Genomic DNA, 19,188 nt, shown 5'->3' with positions numbered 1-19,188 from the left:
AGGATGAAGCTCATAACTAGGAAGAAGCTTAATCTCAGTGACCCTGGCAGTCCGCCAACTCTCCCTTCCTTCCCCTGGCATCTCATAGATGATTGGGAAGCTTAGCCAGTAAGAAGTAATGTTCAGGCTCTCTGTGTAAGGCTTTTAATACTCTTGGATGGAAAAACAAGAGATTGAAGAGATCTTGGGTAGGGGACGATGTTATTAATATAAACCTTTTTATTAAAATGCAACATACTGCTTTCTGCACATAGCAAGCTGTTGTTAGTTTGTGTGGTCTGTGCCTTTGGAGAGCCATTTCCTGGCAGCTTGAATGAGATTCTTTGAACAGTTAGAAGCTTTGAATACTTACAAGCCAGGAAGTTGGATGAGCATGGTTCCTCTTGGGGTTTGCCTGGTGTGCTGGAATGATTATCAGCTATAATTAGGAAAGCTGAGAAGTGTGCAGCTACAGGAATCAGGATACTTTCCCAGGGACCCTCATTTCTCTGTTCAAAAGGGAGCTGGGAAACTGTTTCCACTGTAAAACAAACAAGCAAACCAAAGTAGCAATGCATATCACACTCAAAGGCAAGGGTCCTGGGAACATGGCTTTATGGTACACATTGCCATTGATGAGGTTTAAAATGGTCAACATATATTTCCTCTTTTCAGTGTGGAATGAAATTCTAGCTCATTACTGTACTAGTACTTTTAAAACTGAGAGTCCAGTCTTTGTACATCCAAAGAAAATTTAAAATGATCTACCTTTAGACCACATGAATATAAAGAGAAGAATTTCCAACTTTGGGTATGCTACAAGGTCTATATATCAGAAGCTGCAGTCAATCTCTCTCACGTGGCTGACACTCAAAATTTGCCTAAGCTATGAGTACTTTGAAACATACACTGGCTGACTTTTCTTCTGAGGGATCCATTTAGGCATCATCTCAATCTTAGTCTCGATTATGTGGAGACACCATGACCATACCTAAAACATGGAAAGACAATGATACTTTTATGTTTACTCACTAGGGATCATAGTGAATACTATGAATGTGATTGACCTTTTGAGGAAAAAGAGAGAGATGCTTAAGAGTTAGTGATGATACCTTAGATGTGAAATTGTGTCCCTTGTCAACATATAAAGTTACCTTTGTAAGGACATAAAGTACTAATCTGGTATTTCTGCTTTCTCTATAGGTCACCTGTCTCCATGATTTCTTTGGTGATGATGATGTGTTCATTGCTTGTGGTCCAGAAAAATTCCGCTATGCTCAAGATGATTTCTCCTTGGATGAAAATGGTAAGCATGATGACCACTGGGATTTGTTTTGCTTTTCTTCTTGTCCTTTCCATCCCTTAGGATTTTCATGAGTTTATGTGGCCTGGAGAATACTAAAAAATGATACCCCACGGGCTGATATTATTAGTATTTCTCCTTTGTATCTGTGTATATAATACATAAAGTGATATGTCAGCTGGATCTCCCAGAAGCCTTCATACTACATGAAACTTACCATTTACCCCAATTATGACCACAATTCTTGAATCATATTCTGTATCATATAAGCTAGCCGGTACCATCAAGAGAAAACTTCTGTAGTAACAACTACACATATATTGTACCTACACTTTTTTCCTAGTCATTCTCCTCTGGCTTTTTGGTATATGGTAATGGTCACATTTTTTAGAAAGTTATTTTCCTCATTCTATTCTTTGTGTCAAGTTGCATTCCCATCTTTGTACTTGCTACTTCATTCGATCTGCATTTTGCCTTAGCATTCCAAAAGATTGTTTGCTTCAAGAAAGACCTGAACATCTATTAGTTTAAGTTCCATGTAAAAGTTATAAGTGAATTAGGTCACACAAGAGAACTAAGAAGAAACACTGATGGAAAGACATATTAAATACACATTTTCCAATCAGGAGTAAAATGAACCAAAGGGAGTTTCACTAATAGACAAGCCACAAGCAACTCAAGGCCCAGTCCTTTTAAAAAGTGGCCATTTCTACAGTTTTTCTGTAGGCCAATAACCATGAAACAGGGAACATATTCAGGCTATATCCAATTTCCCATTCCATACGAAACTGCAGCTCTTGATGGTGATCACTAAAGTTCATTAACCAAAATAAAAACAAAAATGAGAGATCCACTCAATTCAGCTTCCTAAAAATTTCAATTGACCAAATTATGCTCCATCTGTCTTTTGAATGTACCTTTAAGTAGGAGTCAACTGGGAGGTCTCTAAATAGAAGTTTCTCTTCTACCATGTTGCTTGGTTCTACGTTTTATATCAGAGCAAAATTAAGAAACTGTGGCCAGAGAGCTGGAGAAAAGGCTCAGCAATTAAGAACACTTGTTTCTCTTGCAAGGCTTAGGTTTGGTTTCTAGCATCCACATGGTGATTCACAACCATCCGTAAATCCAATTCCAGGGGACCTACTACTGCCTCTGATGTCTACGTGCACCAGGCACATACACAGTACACATACATATGTAAATACACACATACAGACAGACATGTATACAAAAAAATGAGGAACACTTTGTAATCCCGAGGCACTTGTTGCATTGGCCCATGTAGATATTCTGTTTTTGAGATGCTGGTAGCATGCTTAGAGTCTGATTCTCCTTTCTAAGCTGCTTATGTTCTTTTGTCCCCAGAATGCAGAGTCATGAAAGGGAATCCATCTGCCGCAGCTGGCCCAAAGGCTTCCCCAACACCTCAAAAGACATCTGCTAAAAGCCCAGGCCCAATGCGCCGCAGCAAGTCTCCAGCTGACTCAGGTAACGACCAAGACGGTGAGTGTTGTTCTTCTGTTGTTCATGTTAACTTTATTTATGAAGGCTGATGCCCTCTACATGACACAATTGATTTCTTTCATGGTCACCAGTATACCTATGATCTCTAATTATGTCATTTCAGAGACGTAAAAAAAAAATCTTGTACGGAGAAAAATTCATGTGTCCCTCAGGTCCTTTCCACCTTGCTTTGTGACAGAGCTCTTCCACTGAGATTTGAGGCTTTCTGATTAGGCTAGAATGCCCAGCATGTGTCAGGAATCATCCTGTGTATGTCACCCCAGTGCTAATATTACAGGCACATGCACCACCACACTGGCTTTTAAATATGTAATAATCTCTTTAGCTCTCTGGCCAAGGGACACAAAACAGCAAGAGTCTATGAATGAATTACAATCAGTGGAGTGTCCATTGTTAAACATAAGCAGCCGTTCATGATTGTTCTGATTTTCCTGACATACTAACTCTGTTTAATAGAACTAAAATGATAATAATGCAAGCTTTGTATATGATTTTTGAAAGTTGTATAATTAACTGCACAAAATAATGGGTTCCATATGACATCATCACATACATATTGTTTAATTTAAATATTTAGTGGTCACACTTAAAAATTAAAAGAAAATGAACATAATATAGATAGATTTTATTTACCAATCCGCTCAAAGGCAATCATTGCAGCATGTGATGAATATACAAAATTATTGACCGGCTTACCTTCCTTGAAATTGCTCTATATTTTATACTTAATGAGTATATCTGAAATCTGATTAGCCACATTTCAGTGTGACTAGTGACTACTTACTGTATTTAGTAACATAAAAATGCCTTTCTTCCTTAGCAGAGAATGATTAGATTCAAGGTAACAATTCTTCACATGAATTAAATACTGTGGATTTTTCAAAAAACATTTTCATCATCTCTACAGGCCATTACAATAGCACTATGAATTAAGTTACAAAAAAACAATTATCTAGGTTGCTTTTTTTTTTTTAACATTGAGAACCTGAGGTGCAGTTCCTCATATCTTCCCACTGTCACACAACTATTTAGTATCCAAGAACCAGAAGCAGGCTTCCTTACCTCTCAGCAGGCATTCTTTGTATTTACATGAGGTGGGGCCTAGGATTCCCAGTGTGTTGAGTGCAAAGATTTCTTTTGCATGGTCCTTGCTTCTCAGTGTCCTTCTCCTGGCTGCACCTCCAGGGCAGGGGCATGAGAAGGCCAAGAGATATTAGGTTGTTTTTTGGTCATTAACTTGTGCTGAATTGAGCCCAGTGCTGCAGGTAAGTTAGTGTTGGTGTTTTTGCTGCTAATGATCTGCTCTGAACATATTCTATGAATTCCCCTAATGTCACTCCAAGGTGAACTGATATCCTTGGCAGAGCTACAGGAAGATGAGAACTGACCCCACACGAATTTTCTCCTTCTTAAGGAAACTCATTATATGAAAATATTGCAAGATTGACTGTAGATAGATTTTAGTTGTAGGCACTTGCCTAGCATAAGTCAAGATCTAGTTTCTACCCACAAAAATTGCAAGGTTGGGTAAATAAATGTGTTTTCCAACAGGGAAGACTCTTCTCCATTTTATTTAAATAATTCACAACTGTATCATTTCCAAGACACGGTAGGAACTAGATTTAAAATTCACATTTCATCTTGTAAATCTACAGTATCTCACAATCTATGATTGAATTTGGCTTGAGAAACAGCCCAATGAAATGAATCCCTGAAGAAGTTTTTCTGTGTCCTAACATCTTGCTTTCTTGATGGATGAGTCTGGGAAGAAGAACAAAAGCATTTATTTATATTTAGCAAGAACAATTGACCAAAGCTATTCAGATACAGCACCCAAGGGCACTTTGGAATGGATGAATGAGAACCATAGGTCTGTCTTTTGGCTTTGTTCTGAAGTAAGTCTTAGCCACCTTGGCTCCTCTTACATAGCCTTCTATAAAAAGTCTCTATGCAAGTACAAAGGAAACGGAAACTATTTAGACCAGAATAAAAGAAAGTCTAGAGCATCTCACTATGGGAAAACATAGAACTGGCTGGATAATGTGTTAAGATCTCCCTCTGTAAGGCATTAAGGAGATACCAAGAGTAAGACTGATAGTAAATCATACAAGGGTCACAGTGCAGGAGAAGTGGGAAATTGTGAAATGGAATGTGTGATCAAATTCGGAAGGAAAGAAAGGAATGGAGAGGAAGAGTTGCATACTTTAAACTAGGCAAGTCTTCTAAAATCTCCAAATCTCTGTTGATTAAGGAGAGAATCATGTGGGATTGCACATGATAAATTGTTTTAGGAATAGCCATACAACAACAATGTGGGGGAGGGTTGAATTATTTGATTTTGGGGGGTAGGCTGAGATTACTTTTGATTTATTACAGGATAAACATCCTATCAAAAACAACAAGCTTGATTTTGAGTGAGTCTCAATATCGGTATTACAATGAGTGAGCAGGTCAAGATGAGGTGGATGAACATTAAAATCAGTTTAGTGCCCAGTCATCATGGGTTAAAAACAAGGCACAAACCAAGAGACTCTTCCTTTTTCATGCCAATTCAGTCAAATGAACTTGAATTAAGAATGTATAATACAACTTGTATAACTCACTACCCAGACAACTCTTTAATCACTACTCTTGGGACCACTTAGAGACATCATCTTCAGGGACGTGTGTATACTCCAGAGAAGAAAACACACCACCTGGAATCTCAGCATCAGCACTACCTGGCTGGTGACACTTTTCACTCTTTCTTTGACTACACATGCTTGAAAGTGGGCTCTTTTATTGTTCTTTGAAAAACAGCATCCTTCCTTCTTTCGTTTATTGTAATATATTTTAAATCCCTGTAAATCCAGGTAGGTCAACTACCTGCTAATCTTACCAGCCATCCTGTTTTACATGTCCTGTTTCATGTAGATAGGTACCACTGACAAGGGGAAAGGGCTAAAAATGAGTACAGGAGCAAGGACACAACCACCCCAAAATACTGGGAGACATGACGATGTGTAATTGAGCTTGGCAACTGTCCTGCATTCACAGCTGAAGAGTATTGATTAAGGGAATCAACAGAACACAGATACCGTGTTGTCAGAGAGCTTTGTGGCACGAGAGTAGTTATTCCATGCTCACTCTCTCTCTAGTGTCCTATTGCTTTGTGACATTGTGTATGTGCTCAATTAGTTTGCTTAATTGAAAGGAAGCTCTTGCTAACCACTTTCTAATTTGAACAGGATTAGATAGGCTAGAAGCCTTCTTGACGATGAGCCCTACATCTGGTGCTGGTGACTACCACTACTTTCTTCTTTGTCCTTCCTTTTTTTTATTTTTCTCTACCATCACTTGCCCTCTTTCTCCTAGTCTCTATGAGAAAACTGTCAGAGGAAGAAATCTCAGGAGCACTTGTTTAAAAGAAAGGCCTATGTCCTAAAAGCTGAAAACAAAGAGAAAAGTGTATACATAGGTTTTGGAATCAGAAATTCCTACATCCAAATCTTGGTTCTACTTCCTCTAACTCTGCTTCCTCTTCAAAATAATACTAGTTTAAAAAATATTGACAAGGTAGCCAAAGAGGTTGAAATTAGTTTGACACACATCACAAAGGGGGGAAAACTATACTAAAAGAAGAAATGAGAAGATTTGGATTGTGAATAAAGCTGAGAGCAGTGAGACAATTTTGTGGTTCTGAGGTGGAACAGGAAAAATGAAGGTAGTGAGAGAAGAGTCCTTCCCAAGGTGTTCTCCATTACTAGAGGGCTCAAGATGTTAGTAAGGTGAAAGGAAGGCTATTGGTCAGTGGTGTCATTTCTATTCACTCTGAAGATAATGCAACATGATACTCATTCTATAACAGTGGTTCTCAACCTTCCTAATGCTAGAACCCTTTAATATAGTTCCTCATGTTGTGATGACCCCTACCATAAAATCATTTTTGTTGGGGCTTCATAACTGTAATTTTGCTACTGTCCTACTATGCAAGGTTTACTCTGAATGTCTTAGTGGGTCACACAAGAGACCCAACAAAATCTGGGCCATATCCTTAGTCTTCTGCTGTATTTGTTTGAAATCTCTCCTGCCACCCTACTATTGAGCCACTGTGAGCTACTTGTACTTTGGAGACACACTGTACATTCTTTTACATCTTCTTGTCTTCTTGAACAATTCTAGCGCCTAGAATACCCTTTCTCTCCTCTTTGCTTAACTAGTTTCCATTTCTTTTCTTAAACAGCTTTATTAATATGAACCAATTTAAAACACACAGTAGATTATAGGCAGCTTTAGAGTTTGACACAGAATGTGTCTCCAAAGACAAAGCTCCCAACCATTAGCAAAACCATCTGACTTCTGTCCATCTCTTTCCTCACCCAGGCTCTGGTATCCCAGGACCTACTTTCATTCTCTGGACATTTGCCTAGTACAGATTTTGTTTACAAAATACTCAGGTGTTGCTTCTTATTTACTTCCAAGTCCCCTTATTTCATATTCTGTCTTTCGGGCTCTAGCAATATATTGTGAAGGAAAACCTTAATCCTCATACTTACTTTACCTAATCCCCCAGGAAGTTATGTATTTATTTTTCAAATCCTAATATCTAATCTCTGCCTGGCTCATAGGTAGTGTTCGTTAGCTATTACCTAATGGGTATGAATGAATGGCAGGGAGGAAAGCTTCTCAAGGAATAAACAAAAGGTAACTGAATATACACATGAAATCAGTCACAGAGTGACCAAGTGGTCATTTGTCAGCTCATTTGAACATGAATAATCAGAACAATGAGCACAACAGGTACAAATTCTGTGCTATTGTTTGTTCCATTGATGGGCATGTTTTTGAAACTAGGGAAACATTATCATAAGTGGTGGAAAGGGGGTATATCTTCAGGGAGTATTCATGAAACAAAGTTTAAATCATATCTGTAGAACTAACCACAATATTCTTAGACTATCTTTTTATTTAAGTGTTCTCTCTCCTTCTGCCCTCACTCTACCTCCCACCTCTGAAACACTCCTCTCTGTTTTAATAGCATACCGCAGAATATCTTTCTAGAAGTTTCAACATAAGAAAGCAGAACATCTCATGGAAAACTATTTAATTATCTCATTTTCATGTGACACCTTTTCTGTTTTCATATTAAACGTGCTAATTATCAAGGGAATAGAAAACAGCTTGAAATTGCAATGTAGTTAGTGATGTTCAAAAGGCAAATCATCTCATTTCCATCATGTTCTTGACTGGAGACAGGCTGGGGTTGGACCTTGATGGTTTTCACAATTATCTGAAATTAATTCCTGTTTCTCTGCCTTTCAGTATGTTCTCAGTCTTTTATTCTAATCTCATTATCTTTCTTGCCTCTGTTTCAGATCTTCCATTATCTTCTCTCTTCTGTTCCATTTTTTTCCACTTGAGCTCTTCTTTAAGATTTACTTTTGTGCTTCTCCAATTTATTTCATTCTTCTTTCTGATAAGTCTATTTTCTTTTTCTTTCCTTCTGGTGTCTCATCTAGCGCACAGTAGTACAGGAAGAGGAGATGAATAAGAAAGAGTAGAGATTGATAGTGGGTCTGCTCTACATCACTCTCATTCAACTGACTCCAAATGGGAGTATGTCCTAACCTAAAGTACCCATATTTCTTCCCCTTAATGTAAGGTGTATACATTCTCTGTATATTATCTTTCTCATCTCCAAAATTAGAGTAAAATAATACTTTCTCAAACAGCCTCCCAGGGATGTGAGGATCAAGCCCGGTAACTTGTATGAAAACATTTTGAAAAGAAATAGCACCCTGTTACTGAGAAGCACTGGGCAAGGTGATGATTATGGATGCATTGCACAGTGCAGGACCGTATTAACCAAGGATGGAAGTTCTTAGGGCATTTGAAGAACATGTTTCTTTTCACTTTGGTTTGAATCTATCAAATGACTTGGTTGACTTTGTACCTTGTTTGAATGTTCTTAGTGTCTTAGGAAGAGAGAACCTGCTCGTTTACCTGCTGTTGGTTTTTATTCTTTCCTTTTCTCTTGCCTTGGGGCAGCAAATGGAACTTCCAGCAGTCAGCTCTCAACACCTAAGTCGAAGCAGTCTCCTATCTCTACGCCTACAAGCCCTGGAAGTCTGCGGAAGCACAAGGTATTATGTCTCTTATACCTTACTAAACCTCTTTGGACTCAGAGTTTCTTAAAAGTCTTGCTACAGGTGTGCTCACCCACTGGACTTCAAACGTACCCTGAAGCCATGGTTCTCCTTCATTGACTCCATTAAGTTGTCCCAAGAATCCCAGCAGGAAACAAGCCAGTTTTATTGATTTCTCTAACCCTTGCTTTTAACATTCTTCAGTTACATTTTAACATTTTCCCCTAAGTAGTACAATGGTCTCAAATATTCATTCTGAAACAGTAATAGAAAGCAAACCAAAACCACATGCCTCACCATTTCCAGCATATAGCAAAGAGGGTGTCGAGGGCAACTTATGTCAAGGCATGTAATATAAATATAGCAGTAAAAGTTGCACAGAGTTGGGACTGGAGAAATAGCCTGGTAGTGGTGAGCATATATTGCCCTTCTAGAGGATCTAGGTTCACTTTCTAGCAACTCCACCATGTACCCTACAAACACCTGTTAATTCTAGTTCTGGGGAATCTGATACCTTCTTCTAGTCTGCACAGGTACTGTACACATATGATGCACATACGTATGTGCAGATACAAATGCAAGCATTACATTTTTAAAAGTTGCAATAGGTTCTCTCTTTAGATTTGCTGGACATCATTGAACAAAGGGACCCACGTTTCACTGTGCACATTCTTCATTACTAGGGAGATTCTTCCTCAGCAAATGCAGAAAGGAAACAAACACTTTGCCAATAGCCTTGGGAACCATTTTGATCCCTTAGCTAGCCCAAAGAAGTATAGCATTGAATCAGAGCAGTGTAGGGGCTAGAGATGCAGTTCCATTTGTCTACTACACAGAAAACCTCTAGATTTAAGAAACACTCCAAAAAATTCCCTAGGATCAATTTCCAAGCATACTCCTTCCCAGAAATCTCTCCTATATAGAGAATTTGGGATGTTCACTGCTTTAAATTTCTTATACCTTAGATGAGTATGAGTGTGTGTTTTTTTCCCTCTGATTATCACACTGAAAAGCAAGTTCTACTAGGAGATTTTTGTCTAGTGGCCCCAAAGTCATGGCATGAAATGCAAATTTGCAAAGTCTAGCCATCAGTCTAACTCCATCATAGAGTGACCAGAAAGGAAGATTTTGTAGATGGAAATATTTTGTTGGGTTACTTCAATAATACTATGAACTTTTAGAATAGATAAAGAAATTGAAACCAATCCAGATAGCTAAATGCCTTACTAGGGCAACAAAATTAGCAACAGAACTAGTATGCACCAGTGCTATGCCGGTCACCATTAGTGCTATACTGGTCACCACAGTGCTGTGGTGGTCACCACAGTGCTATGCTAAAGTCAGTTTACACTAGCTTTTGAGTTATTATTATTATTTTTTACTATAGAAGTGGGAAGTGTCCTTAGATAAAGAACTACAGGCTATGGAATACATACATATGGAATACATACTATGGAATGCTAAGAGCAGGAGAAAGAGTCTTCTCCAAGGAAGAGCACACCATTTGGCTATGAAATACCAAATGGTCAGCCCTGAATACATGCATAAACTAACATTACATTACACAGACTGAGCAGGTTGTATTTATGTATTTAGTAACAGACAGACAGACACACACACACACACACACACACACACACACACACACCTTAGTTTTTTAAACTATATGTGTAATATATTAACCTTAACTTGGTCACAGCAGGACTGTTTGGACGATGGAAATCAGCAAATTGTAAATCACCAAATAAATCAAGATTATCATTTTACCTACAGAAAGCCAATTGTTAAATACTTAACAGCAGGACTGGAGAGACGACTTGGGGTAAAGGCATTTGACACTAAGCACAAAAACTTCAGTTCAATCCCCAGAACACACATGGTGGAAGGAGAAAAAAGTGACACCTGAAAGTTGACCTCTGACCTCGATATGTGTGCTGTGGTGTAGGAAACACACACACACACACACACACACACACACTGTTACTTTAAAAATATTTCATAGCATATCACTATCTCAAATGTCTTGTCTTTATCTTTCTTTACAGCATGTTGTTTTTAGTTTCCTGGTTAATTTCGTCTTCCCCTGCCCTGTTACTGATAACGCCTGTTTCTTTCCTCCAATGACTCCTTTTATTTCTGGTATTGATCCTGAGCAGAACCTTTGGATTCTCCTTCTCGAGCTATTGGATTTTAGAATATGCTCTGTGTTACTCAGAGGTTGTGAGGTGAATGAAAATCACATTAAAGCTTGTTTTTGATTATTTGCTAAGTAGCAAGGTTTGTTAATATAGACATTCAAAGATAGTAACATTCTGTCTCTGTTGATGCGGTTACTTTCCATTGATCTTTCCCAAAGTGCCAGAAGTAGTCTGCACACTTATATCATTCTGCCTTTCGGCGGGTATGTACATACAGTTCATTTAGATTGAGAACTAAATCTTGGTAAATCATTTACCAAGAGTTTTGGTGAGTTTTGGCCTTGTCAGATTTGTTTCTCCTGGTTGGGCTTGTAGACATGTGTACCTTATTTTTTTTCTCCACTCAATTCTATAAACAATTTTCGTCACTCAAGAAGTGGACACAGCCCATGGCCAGCAGCATTGTAAGAGTCACACTGTTCTCTTCTATACAGAGTTCTCAGGATATTGAACTCTTAAGATTAATTTTTAAGACAGAAACACATACCAATAAATTATATCATACTTTCCAAACTTTAAAATAAAATGTACATTCAGATTTTGATATAACATAGCATTTAAAAATATTTTTATCACCTAAAACTTACAGAGGAGTTGTAGTAATCATAAAGACTCTGTCTTCTTTTTATACACGTTAATCACTTATTTCTGTTTGGCCCCACTTAACTTGTTTTCCGTGCTCTCTTTTTCTATCTGTATATGGATACAAATACATATAAGTTTTACTTTTTACTATTTTTCTGAGTCATCTGAGATTTGAGTTTCAAGTATAATGCCCTGTTACACTGAAACATCCAATGTGTATAATGGCAAAGTGGTTTTTAACCATGGCAGGACATCATGAAATTTAATCAACAAAGATATAAAACTGTGACAGTTTGTGTTCAAATTTTATCAATTGCCTCAGTGACATTCTTTTTATGGTCCAGAATCTAATCTAGGATCAAGTATTGTATTTTTCTGACTGTGTTCTTTTAGTGCTTTTTTTTTTTAATATGGAAGGATTCCTAAGATTTTATCTTTCAGGACAGAACATTCTAGAAATGAAGATGTGTATCCCATGGCTTTACATTTACATGGCCAGAAATGGAGACTGAGCTAACTTTTTGGAATAACCTAAAAGCTGGCTGTGACTTTGGCTCAGTCCTTCCAAATTTCAGGTCTGAGCCTTGCATTTGTCCATTTACCCTGCTTGCTACCTGAGCCATCAAACACCCTGGGCAGTGGCCAGAGCAGATCTCATCTGAACTTCTATCCAAGTGGACCTGAAAGGTTTGAGTCATTGTGGAGACAGGAAGCAGGTGGCCAAGGCAATCACTTTGCTCCTTTGCAATTGGAAAAAATCTTGAAGTCCTAGCATCCCCTTGGTAACTTTTGATGGCTGTGCTGGGCCTCTAAGCTGTAATCAGAGCTTGGCTTCTTTTAGGCAGCTCATGGAGAATCCTCTTTAATGCAGCTGCAATGGGGTTAGCCAAAGTCCGCATACTCCAGTGCTGCAATATGGACACACAGTACATCTTAAGGTAGTTAATGAGAACAACATTTCATTTTGTATTTCTATATTACTTTAACCTTTCACAAGTCACGTTCTTGCTTATCCTTGCAAAATCCCTGTGAAAGAGAAAGGACAGTTAGATAGCCTTCCCATTTTAGAGATGAGGGCAAAAGTTACAGAGATTAATGACAGCCTCAGTAAGATTTAACAAATATTTACTAAAGATTGCTTTTGGAGATAATACCCTGTTTAAAAATGTATAAACATATAGAAACGTAGAAAAGCTCTTTGGTTTAATTATGATGATTTCAGTTTAGTGATTTCACCCATAATTCTAAACTCGAAGAATTTTCTGCAAAATGACAATAAAAGGAAAACATATCTAACATAGTACCTGAGCATATATCTCTCACATCATTTAAATACACACCTTTTTTTTATTTGCAGATTTCTTTTGTTCTCCTAACAGTGGTCAGAAAGACAGTTTGATGAATAAAGAAGGGTCCTGACCCTGAGATCACAGGCACAATTATAAATATAATATAATAATAATTTATAATATAAATGGCTTTGGATAATACAAGCAAGAGCACAAAACTGGGTGGGAAGGACATTTGATGGGGACTCAAGGAAGGTGGGAGCTGGCAAAGACTTCACAGATGTGCTATTTAACGGGGGTCTTGAAGGCTGGATAAGCTTTCAAAAGGCTGGCACAAGCTTTAAATCATCAGCAAGAGCAGCGTTATACTACCAAGAAAGTGCAGGATGTGTTTGAAAAAAAAACCCATCAAATCCTAACAAGAAGCTAGGTTTCTCCAACGTTCTTCCTGGTTTCATTTGGACTATAAGCTTCTTGGACCAAAGACCAACTTTTTGTTTTCTCTAATGCAGTAGTATTGCCAGCACAGCTGTATTTGTTACAAACATTTTGTTCTGGAGGTCTCCAAGGGACTAAGCAAATGAATTGCAGGTGCAAATTATTTGTATTGTTAAGCAATATGTGTCTTTCTGTGTTTCTACATATCAATCAACAAAAAGAGAATGCTGAGGTAATTATTTTTCCTGAACATTGTTCTTCCCTTACACCCCTCAGGCTTTAAATATGAAATGAATTTATAAAGGTATAGAAGCAGTTCCTACCTCGCTTTATTCCTATATATTCCTTCCATAGCCCAAATTTTTACTCTAAGTCACAGAAATTACAAGTAGAGTTCTCACAAATCTACCCATCGGCCTCTCCTCATTTCTTATGAGGTAAAGTCACCAATAATCTCACTATATCTACCAAACAATTATAATTATATCAACATTTAAAAATAACTCAAGATAAAATTAGTTTAAAACAAAACAAACAATGAAATTATACACTGGACAATATGCATTTTATACAAAACAAAGAATTGAATACTGAGCAAAAGAGACAAGACAGATAAAGGTGAGATGCCTGATATAATTCCTATTTACTAGAAATTACTTTAAGTATTAGTAGATTAAGTGTACTCGGCAGAATACATTTTTTTTTAAATCATGACCTATAATTATGCTGTCTAAAGCAAAAACAATATAGACTGAAAGACATAAATATACTGAGAGTAAAATCACATGAAAAAACTATGAGGGAAATAGGATGATAGAGATCAAAAGATACAAAATAGCAGATAAGTCAGATGAACAAATATATAGATCTAACATACAAATTAATCTGCAACTAAAGTTATGATGGCTATACAAATATTAGAAAAAGATTGAACTTAAAGCAAATTTGTTACTATGGAAAAATAAAAACATTTCTCATGGGGAATGGGTCAATGTGCCCAGAAAATATATTTATAAATATGTGTATAGCACTTAAGAACATTACACCAGTATATATGAAGCAAATTTATAGAATTAAGACAGGTAATCCAACTGTATTAACTGAAATATTTTCAGTGCCTTAAATTGAATAATGAATATAATCATGAGATAGAAAGCCAATAGGTAAACTCTTTGGAGCTTTCATATGAACTACAAAATCTTTAACTGTCTGTCTTTCCAGTTCTAAAAATCTTATGAACTATGAGCTCAGTAACTGCATTTTGTTTTCTTCAGTCTTATAAAAACACAAGACACGGATACTGCCAGTTAGTGAACTGTGTGGGTGTTTCTCAGAAAGTACAGAAAGATCTTGAATAATATAAAGGCCAATTGGAGACTTTGTGGTCCTCAACATTCACCTCATTGCTATCTTAGTGCAATCCAGATTAGTACCAACTTTATTTAAACTCTGTCTAACATTTTTGCTACAGGGTAGCACTGTTTCTTTTCCCCTTCTTTGGCCTCTTATAAACATACAAATTATGTCTTTATAAACAAAATGTCCATCAACACATTTTTGTAATTACCAGATCATACAGTTTTCTTTTGAAATAAACCAGACACAGAAAGAGAACTATCCCATGATCTCACTTATGTATGGAATTTTTTTTTTAAAGAAAAGAATTCAAATATCTAGAGAAGGAGAACGGAACAGAGATTACTAGAGGGACTGGAGGGTTGGAGGAAATGGGATGTTTATATCATGGATACAACGTAACAGATAAGATCTATAAACATAGTAGACAAGCTTTTCGAACCAATCTACAAATCTAATCTACGAGTGACAGAATTTAATAAAACGATTAGGAAGGAAGTAGATTTAGTTGTTCTCCTACAGGAAAAGAAGTATGTGAATCCAAAGATGCTATTTACTTCTCTGTAGTAACTACTTTTATTATCTATATGTATCCAATAACCTCATGTTGTAAACAAAATATATACAATAAAATATAAATATATTTTCAATCAATATAAAAGAAAATAATTACAAAAGCTAGTCTATCCAGCTCTGGAATGCATTGACAAGCTTACCCAACTGATTTTTTTTTTAAGAATATGGGTCTGAATTATAATCATAGCCCCTTGAGAGACTGCTCTTTAATATTTGTTGTAGGACAAGTGTGCTAGTTGTGAACACTATTCAGAAGGATTTGTTTGAGTTCCTTAAGTGTTTTCAGTAAAACTTTGATGTTGCTTGGCTCTGTGAATGTTGGGTCATTTCGATACTCTATTAGTCAGTTGATGACTATAGCCTACCCTTTACTTACTGCTTGCACAGGGCCTGAAAATCATCTAGGACTGAAAGATTAGGAACATCTCAGGTTTATGTAGCCAGTCACTTGGATTTCCAGGAATATATGCTAGAGAGTTTCAAAGCTCCCCATGGACACAGATTTTTAACTGAGCATACATACTCAGTCATCAACATGTAGCTGGCCACTAGGATTCCCAGGAACATATGTTAGAGAGTTTCAAATCTCCCCACGGACAACTAATTTTATATCTTTTCCTGATGGAATTTTTAGATATTTTATTTGTCCCAACTTTTACCCCTGTACACATATCACACACACCACAGACACACACACACACAAACATACACACACACACACACACACACACTCAAAAACACGCCTATCAGGTAGATGTTACCTTTTAGAGGAAGCTGAGTAAAGAGTATATTAATATAATACAGGGGTACCTCTTGACACACTTTTAAAGCTCCTTGTGATTGTGTTAATTATTTTAAAAATAAAATTAGAAAAATATTATTTCAAACAATTAAAACCATTTCAAAGCTCAAGGTACCAAGTAAAGGAGAGTTAACTTCGCCTCTTTTCTTCTTACAGGACCTGTACCTGCCGCTGTCATTGGATGACTCTGATTCACTTGGCGATTCCATGTGAAAGATGATAGGCTAAATCAAAGCCTATTATTATAGCAGAATTCTTTCGCTCAAGTGACCAACAAGGCTATTGGTGCTTAAAAATTTTTTTTTGTTGTTGTTGCTTTTCAAAACACTCTGTAGTATGTAAGGTTTATTTTCTTGTGACTTCTCTTCTGGGCCACTAATTCACATTTACCAATAAGAGATAGATTGATAACCATCCTTTTGAGTGACTTTTCCAGAACTGCAAAATGTGCTAGTCCATGACCTTTCTACTGAATGCTTAGGGGCCTTTCTATTTTCCCCACTTAATTTGTTCAGAAACTAGTCTTTCTTCTCTGGAAGGCTGTTTACATATACACATCGCTTAAAATGTTTATGTGTGGGGAAAGTTTTCATATGCAGATCTAAAAGTGAAAAACCTAAGTGTCCCTTGCCTCTGTATCTTCAGAATGCTGGAGGATCTCAGGAGAGTGGCAAGTCAGATCCTTGGTCTCACTCTTTGCTCTTAATTGAGCCCCCAGTGTATTGTCTAGCATTCATCCTGGCTGTTGAGATGGAGAAACACCAGCGACTTATGATGTGACACCATGTGCTTAGGGCTATGGTATAGAGCTAGCTGAAAGAGATGAGATAGAATGTTGGGAAGAAACTGCTCCAATTTCAGTAGGATTTATATAAAGCACAGTGGATTCCTAGTCAACCCTTCTACTGGGGAAAGTTGGAATCAATCAACAATTGATTAGTTTGGGGTACATGATGTCACATATGTGATCCCTTCAGGAGGCTTTCTAATGTACAAGCTAGTACATGAATGGTATGGTATCCGTCTGGCTCTGTTCTATTGAATGCCTTGTAAACAACCAACGCTACAAACACTGTGAGAATTTGTTTTCAGGTCTGACACCTTTTGGTCGCTTTTTATAGCAAGAAACCATATCCTTTTTTATAAAAACGCAAGTCTGTATTTCAGGAGCAAAACTCTTCCGGCTCCTTTTTTATAAGCTGGTGATTTTTTTCCTTTGTCTAAAAAACACAAGTAAAAAATTAATGAAAAAAATGCAGAAGAATACTGTAGTTTAGAAATCATGCTCTCACTGCCAAACAGAAAGCTCCGGGAGAAAACACAATGACTAGAGGCCAATTCAATAGAATCAGGGTTTTTGATACCTTTTTAACAGTTGCACTTACAGTAATAATTTCAATGTGGACCAGACATTCTAGTTATATTTTAAATGAAATGTTATGGCATATTTTAAGTAACTCTTTTTTATCTATAATCCTAATATTTCATACTTAAGATGCAGAAACCTTTCACTTGACTTTAACCTTAGGAAGGATTTCTCTTTATTAAGGATTGATCATTTGAAATAACACTTGTCTTTGAGGTACAGGTTTATAACACTGCTTTTTCTCTGTAATCATAGCCCATAATAGCCAAGACAACTGAAGTTAGGTGAAAGCCATGCATGCCAATTCTGTGTTTAATTTTAATAGATAGGAAGATTTCCTTTACTTCTTTGTATTTGTTCAGATAGTCTGAAAGATGCAGCATTCAAAGCCAACATGTTGTTTGGCTGCTGAATGACATGCAGTTGTCCCTCCTATTCTAAGTAGAATGAGTGTGGGGTTCATGTGTGTGTGTGTGTGTGTGTGTGTGTGTGTGTGTGTGTCTAGGCTGCTTCATAATTAGGAAATACTGCACAAGACAACTCAACATGAATTGATGACAACTTGGTGGTATTGCTGCTGTGCAGGGGGAAGTAGAATGCCAGGGGTAGCTAGAGCCCCCTTGATAAATTTCAGATGTCCTTAATTACGAGATTACAAGAAACATTTTTGGATTTGGTTCAGGAGAAGGGGGGGGTGATGAGAGCTCTGGTTTCTGCTTAAACTGCTCATTGAAGAGCCCCAAATGATGAGGTTTTACTCTTCCCCCTCTGTATTGGTGTACCCACATGAAATGATTAAGAAACCCATTTTAATCAGCCCCTAGGTTTTTTTTTCTAGAAGCTCAGTGATTTCCTAGTGCCTCCCAGAACATTTGAGTTCATTAGGGAAAATTGGTTATTTGGGATGGACAGAAATTGGGGTAGGAGGTCTATTTTTACCCTCTGGGCCAGATCCTTCAGCAAACTCTATGTTAGTCTTTGAGCAAATCCCATGTGGTCCTAAGTATTCATTTAAGATGAGACACGGAGATCCTACTGAAAGAGTAGGAGCAAAGAAATTTCAACAGTCTTCATGCCCAGGCTTCTTGGTAGTTCTCTGAGCATTTCTCTCTAGTGCATAATATAGCACTAGAAAGGATTATGGACATATCTTTAGAATATTCTTAGAACAGAAATTCTTCTATAACAACAGTGTCCTGTCTTTCTTTGTGCTAACTACAAGGAAACTTTTAACAAATACTTCTCCTTTATATACAGGCACAGATACATATAAGGAAACATTTGTTTTTACTGCTACTTTGTGTGGCAGGGGGTGGCATGGAAAACTTAAGTCTCCAATAATTTCATTTTAAATTGGCTCAAATTCAAGTAAATTTTTTTTCAGAACTAAGCTCCTACATCCCCCCCGTATTCATTCTCAGTTTCTCCTAATCCAGTTTTACCACTTTAGTCCCATCGAGTTCAGTGTGCGTGCTCAGCAAGCATTTGCCACCACTTTCCATAACTCCTCCCACTCTCCCCGCTCTCTTTCTCCCTGTGTGTTTCTCTCTCTCTCTCTCTCTCTCTCTCTCTCTCTCTCTCTCTCCCCGTCCCTCCCTCCCTCCCTCCCTCCCTCTCTCTCTCTCACACACACACACACACACACAC

The 19,188-nt window shown here is 37.4% G+C and overlaps 1 protein-coding gene across 1 annotated transcript in view; it reads left to right on the top strand.

Moving 5' to 3' along the window:
- The window catches only part of Dcx (doublecortin), a 67,027-nt gene extending 50,639 nt beyond the window's left edge, over positions 1-16,388 (top strand). Inside the window, exons 4-7 of the mRNA XM_028767484.1 lie at positions 1,183-1,285; positions 2,648-2,785; positions 8,834-8,928; positions 16,332-16,388. Of these exons, the coding sequence (XP_028623317.1) occupies positions 1,183-1,285; positions 2,648-2,785; positions 8,834-8,928; positions 16,332-16,388 (393 nt within the window). The remainder of the gene's footprint in view (positions 1-1,182; positions 1,286-2,647; positions 2,786-8,833; positions 8,929-16,331) is intronic.
- The last annotated feature ends 2,800 nt before the right edge of the window (positions 16,389-19,188 follow it).

This window comes from Grammomys surdaster, unplaced genomic scaffold, assembly GCF_004785775.1.
Source record: "Grammomys surdaster isolate TR1022 unplaced genomic scaffold, NIH_TR_1.0 173, whole genome shotgun sequence".
Classification (NCBI taxonomy): Eukaryota; Metazoa; Chordata; class Mammalia; order Rodentia; family Muridae; genus Grammomys; species Grammomys surdaster.
Note: the sequence above shows the minus strand (reverse complement) of the source record. Positions and strands in the feature narration are given on the sequence as shown.